The sequence below is a fragment of the Rhinopithecus bieti genome, unplaced genomic scaffold (genome assembly GCF_001698545.2).
Source record: "Rhinopithecus bieti isolate Rb0 unplaced genomic scaffold, ASM169854v2 scaffold_48428, whole genome shotgun sequence".
In the NCBI taxonomy this organism is placed as follows: Eukaryota; Metazoa; Chordata; class Mammalia; order Primates; family Cercopithecidae; genus Rhinopithecus; species Rhinopithecus bieti.
In genome coordinates this window covers 20,095-26,045 of record NW_016819033.1, presented here as the reverse complement: position 1 = coordinate 26,045, position 5,951 = coordinate 20,095, and the positions used below count along the sequence as shown (strand labels likewise).

General features: G+C 32.1%; 1 protein-coding gene across 1 annotated transcript in view; it reads left to right on the top strand.

Annotated features, from left to right (window-relative positions):
- The window catches only part of LOC108519216 (transcriptional regulator ATRX-like), a gene marked incomplete at its 5' end in the record, with an annotated part of 27,232 nt that overhangs the window by 1,193 nt on the left and 20,088 nt on the right, over positions 1 to 5,951 (top strand). Inside the window, 4 exon segments of the mRNA XM_017858058.1 lie at positions 2,499 to 2,554; positions 3,490 to 3,502; positions 3,505 to 3,541; positions 4,410 to 4,537. Coding sequence (XP_017713547.1) covers positions 2,499 to 2,554; positions 3,490 to 3,502; positions 3,505 to 3,541; positions 4,410 to 4,537 — 234 coding nt within the window.

The window sequence follows — 5,951 nt, the reverse complement described above, 5'->3', positions numbered from 1 at the left end:
CTATGGTTTTGGGAACTTTTTTTACCTACTGTAAAAAAACTGAATCCAGTAAAATATATTGATTATACTGGCAAAATGAGGGTAAGTTTAGTATCTCAAAGCAAGTTGTAGAAGTTACTTCATGCCAGGTGTTAGCTTAGAGAATAATGAAACATATTTAGAGCCTTAAAACTCCCTACTTCTGTTGAGATCTGATTACTTCTGCTTCTTTGTTTTGTCTTTGTTGACTGGGGCCATGATCATTTTACAGCAGTGTATCCCCTGCAGCATGCGACAGCAACCATGTGAAAAACAAGAAATTTAATCTTCAGCCAAGGAAACCTGGCAGTAAATGAGAATTAGTTTTTATTTTTATTTTTTTGCATCTGTGTTCCTTATGTGGTAGATAATTAGTTTTTGGAGTTCCTTTTAGAAAAATATTCTAGGCACATAAATAGCATCTCATTATATCCCTGTATTGAAGTTGCTATAGGGAAATAGCTAATTGTAGGGGTGCTGTTTTGAGAGTTTTATTCACTTTTATATTTATGTCTCACATCTAGGGAACTAGCTCTTCAGAAAAATCCAAGTCTTCAGGATCGTCACGATCAAAGAGGTTAGTTGATGTTGAAGGGACAAAAAGTTATTTTCTTTTTCAGGTTATTTTCTGTTTCTAGAACCAAATTTTTTCTGAACTCATGTCAAGCTCTATTCTGAGTTAACTATTCTATACAAATATACATATTTAAAAATGATAAGTATAATATAATGAATCCCTTTGTATCTGTCACCTGAATTTAACAATTATTTTTCATTCCAACTTTGAATTTTAAAGGGTTTTTAAAGGATTTATTATGTATTAGTGGCCCTCGCAAAATGTAGTTTATTTCATTAGACAATATATGTCCTTGAAAAGGAGAAAATAATTGTTGAATGCCTTATGAGGCAATGGGTTTTTTGAAATTGTCTAGGATGGGGAGTTAGTCATCATAGTTGTAAGTTACAAGGAGAAAAAAGAGTGGTAAAAAACACTTTTTTCTGCTAAATTGTGAAGCCATACATAAAACTGAAACTATTTTCTAACATAATATAATTCCCAATATACTGTGCAGTATAATTCTTATTAGAAGTTTGCCGCTTAGTCTATTGGACTTTCATTGTTTCTAAGCAGTGGGAATGTCTCTTGAAAACCAAGCTTACTTGATATTAATTTATTTCTCTAAAGTAGTGATTCTTAAAGAAGAGTGTCCTCCAAGGTCTCCCTGGTAGCTTTTCAGAATGCGTATGCCTTGGTCTTACTCCAGACCTACTGAATCATAATCTTCAGTGATATGGTGTAGACACACATGCTTCCCTAGGTGATTCTGATGTGCTTCCTGGTTGAGACCCACTGCTCAATCTCAACATGTTATTTATGTTCTTTGGGTATTGTTCCAGTTGTCAGAAATGTTCATAATTCTATGAACTTAATTCTTTCATAGGAAACCTTCAATTGTAACAAAGTATGTAGAATCAGATGATGAAAACCTTTGGATGACGAAACTGTAAATGAAGATGCATCTAATGAAAATTCAGAAAATGATATTACTATGCAGAGCTTGCCAAAAGGTAATGTGTGTAAATTTTCATGAAGTTAAAGTTGAAATGAATTTTAAACATCATTTTATAAAATTGGAACTTGCTTACTGTTAGCTATGTACAAAAGACCAAACATGGCATTTTCCTAGTGATTTGTCTAGAAATATATTTGTATGCCAATGATAATGTGTATTATCGAAGTTAAAAATTTGGAATATTCAGTTAGTTTTGTAAAGAATGAAATCTATTTTTTTCTTTCCGTTGAGTTTTAGACAAGGGGCTTTAGTTTCCAAATTATACTTCAATGTGTAAGCAGGTTTAAAAATTTATTATATTAGGTTTTGGTTCAGTCAATGTTAATGTGCCTGCTTTATACAAAAATGTAATGACCGTTCCTGAAAANAAAAAAAAAAAAAAAAAAAAAAAAGGAAGGAAAAGAAAAAGAACTAGTCTTTGGTTTTATTGATTTTGTTTCCCCTATTGTTTTTCTATTTCCTATTTCATCTGTTTCATGAATTTCTGCCATAATCTTTATTGTTTCCTTCTCCTTGATTTTGGTTTAGTTTGCTGTTATTTTCCCAGTATTTTATGGTGAAATGAAATATACTTTATTGGTAGTATGTTTTTTATTTTCAGTGTAATAGTTTAAATTTTCTTCTACTGGGAAATGTCTTGTAATATTTATAAATTACAACTGGAAATGTTTTTATACCAAAGTAATCTTTATAGAGATTTCATGCTTTATAAGGAGGGGTTAGTCTGCAAAAGGAGAGTGATTCTAGTGAAAGAACTCTTCTAGGAATATTTTAATGTGAGTAGTGTGTTAACAATACTGCCAGACTTCATAGTGTGAGAATGGGTTTATGGAGTTATAAGTATTGATGTTCTATTTGATAATGCATCAAAGAGATAAATAACGTTCTTTATTTCTTCTTTTTTAGATAAAATCAGTGGTTCTGGAAGTAACTCTGATATGATGGAAAACAGCAAGGAAGAGGTAAGGATAATTATTTAGAGATATTTGTTAGTTACTATTAACCGACTAGAGCATATGTCGTTAGATTGCTTCTAGACACATGTATGTGTCGAAGGCTACTGATACCCAGTTGTCATTATGATGCTTCAGTTTCGTTGTTTTCCAGTTTGAGAAGGTGTTCATTGTTTCTGTTATTGTTGTGGTTCACTTCAGCGGTTTACCTAAAGTCAGACAGCTGAAGACTTTCCAACAGATAGATATTTAACTGTCTTTATATTACCCCAGAGGTGTTTGAGGTGGATATTATGGGCATGAACTTCATGGTTGTGAAATCTCTCAAAACTTGGTATCTAGAGTCTGCTAAGCATTATTATTAGCAACTCATAACAAGGTCCTTTGCCTGATATACAGGTCTACAACTATGGTTTTGGGAACTTTTTTTACCTACTGTAAAAAAACTGAATCCAGTAAAATATATTGATTATACTGGCAAAATGAGGGTAAGTTTAGTATCTCAAAGCAAGTTGTAGAAGTTACTTCATGCCAGGTGTTAGCTTAGAGAATAATGAAACATATTTAGAGCCTTAAAACTCCCTACTTCTGTTGAGATCTGATTACTTCTGCTTCTTTGTTTTGTCTTTGTTGACTGGGGCCATGATCATTTTACAGCAGTGTATCCCCTGCAGCATGCGACAGCAACCATGTGAAAACAAGAAATTTAATCTTCAGCCAAGGAAACCTGGCAGTAAATGAGAATTAGTTTTATTTTATTTTTTTGCATCTGTGTTCCTTATGTGGTAGATAATTAGTTTTGGAGTTCCTTTTAGAAAATATTCTAGGCACATAAATAGCATCTCATTATATCCCTGTATTGAAGTTGCTATAGGGAAATAGCTAATTGTAGGGGTGCTGTTTTGAGAGTTTTATTCACTTTTATATTTATGTCTCACATCTAGGGAACTAGCTCTTCAGAAAATCCAAGTCTTCAGGATCGTCACGATCAAAGAGGTTAGTTGATGTTGAAGGGACAAAAAGTTATTTTCTTTTTCAGGTTATTTTCTGTTTCTAGAACCAAATTTTTTCTGAACTCATGTCAAGCTCTATTCTGAGTTAACTATTCTATACAAATATACATATTTAAAAATGATAAGTATAATATAATGAATCCCTTTGTATCTGTCACCTGAATTTAACAATTATTTTTCATTCCAACTTTGAATTTTAAAGGGTTTTTAAAGGATTTATTATGTATTAGTGGCCCTCGCAAAATGTAGTTTATTTCATTAGACAATATATGTCCTTGAAAAAGGAGAAAATAATTGTTGAATGCCTTATGAGGCAATGGGTTTTTTGAAATTGTCTAGGATGGGGAGTTAGTCATCATAGTTGTAAGTTACAAGGAGAAAAAAGAGTGGTAAAAAACACTTTTTTCTGCTAAATTGTGAAGCCATACATAAAAACTGAAACTATTTTCTAACATAATATAATTCCCAATATACTGTGCAGTATAATTCTTATTAGAAGTTTGCCGCTTAGTCTATTGGACTTTCATTGTTTCTAAGCAGTGGGAATGTCTCTTGAAAACCAAGCTTACTTGATATTAATTTATTTCTCTAAAGTAGTGATTCTTAAAGAAGAGTGTCCTCCAAGGTCTCCCTGGTAGCTTTTTCAGAATGCGTATGCCTTGGTCTTACTCCAGACCTACTGAATCATAATCTTCAGTGATATGGTGTAGACACACATGCTTCCCTAGGTGATTCTGATGTGCTTCCTGGTTGAGACCCACTGCTCAATCTCAACATGTTATTTATGTTCTTTGGGTATTGTTCCAGTTGTCAGAAATGTTCATAATTCTATGAACTTAATTCTTTCATAGGAAACCTTCAATTGTAACAAAGTATGTAGAATCAGATGATGAAAAACCTTTGGATGACGAAACTGTAAATGAAGATGCATCTAATGAAAATTCAGAAAATGATATTACTATGCAGAGCTTGCCAAAAGGTAATGTGTGTAAATTTTTCATGAAGTTAAAGTTGAAATGAATTTTTAAACATCATTTTTATAAAATTGGAACTTGCTTACTGTTAGCTATGTACAAAAGACCAAACATGGCATTTTCCTAGTGATTTGTCTAGAAATATATTTGTATGCCAATGATAATGTGTATTATCGAAGTTAAAAATTTGGAATATTCAGTTAGTTTTGTAAAGAATGAAATCTATTTTTTTCTTTCCGTTGAGTTTTAGACAAGGGGCTTTAGTTTCCAAATTATACTTCAATGTGTAAGCAGGTTTAAAAATTTATTATATTAGGTTTTGGTTCAGTCAATGTTAATGTGCCTGCTTTATACAAAAATGTAATGACCGTTCCTGAAAACTTAAAAATCATTTACAGTCTAGTTTAGTCTTACTGCATTCTTAAATTCCCTAAGGCTAAAAGCTGAAGTTAACTATCATAGATAGATTTAGTTGTATTTCTTGCTGTTATTTTTTTAACAGCAAAACTTTGTCACATACCTCTCAACTGTTGAAGTTCTAACCATAAAACCTTGTTAATAATGGGGAAAAAAGCCAAATGAGTATCTTGGACTCTTCATAGCTCAAATCTGAGAGCAATATAATTGAATGATGAGAATGACAGGGGACTTGGTTCAAAGAGTCAAATTTTATATTTTTTTCTTTGTTAAATAATATGTTGTAGTCTCTTGGCAGATTTTTCAAATTCATTCTCATAGATCTTTTACAGCAGTGCTTATTAAACCTTGTTCCCTGTCTATGTTTTTATGACACATTTTCAAATTATGGAAATTTAAAAAATACGGTAGGTAAGAGGGATGGGACTTTCCTTGACTAGGATAAATTAGAAGTTACAAAAGGTGATAAATGAAATGAGGAAAGGAAATTAATGAAAGAAGAGAGATAGGGGCCTACCACTTACTTAGCTTTGCAAATCATTTATGACAATTTTACATAATGGTTTTGGTGGCCAAGGGCAGAAACAACTAACATGGGAGTCTAAGTCCCGTAGGTAGTGACTTACTTTGGATTTTTACATTCTCAGTGGTTGTCATTGGGAGTGTTTATGATGTAAGAAATAGGAATTCAAACTTTTGTTTTAATGGTACTGTGGAAGAAAGTCAGCATATGATGTTACTAACCTAAACTATGCCTAATTCTGTCAGACCAAAACAAAAACAGACCCATTTCATAAGGTTAAATTTGGGTGTTTATATTATTGTTGTAATATTTATTGAGTATATATAAGTACCAGGCTCTTAGGAATTAACTCCTTTAATCCTCAAAACAACACTGTAAGGTAGTTATTATTTTGCTTGTAGAGATAAAGGAACAAATTCAGAACCCAAGGAACTTTTTCAGCTTTAAATTGAGAAGCTAAGATTTCAACCCAGGTCTGC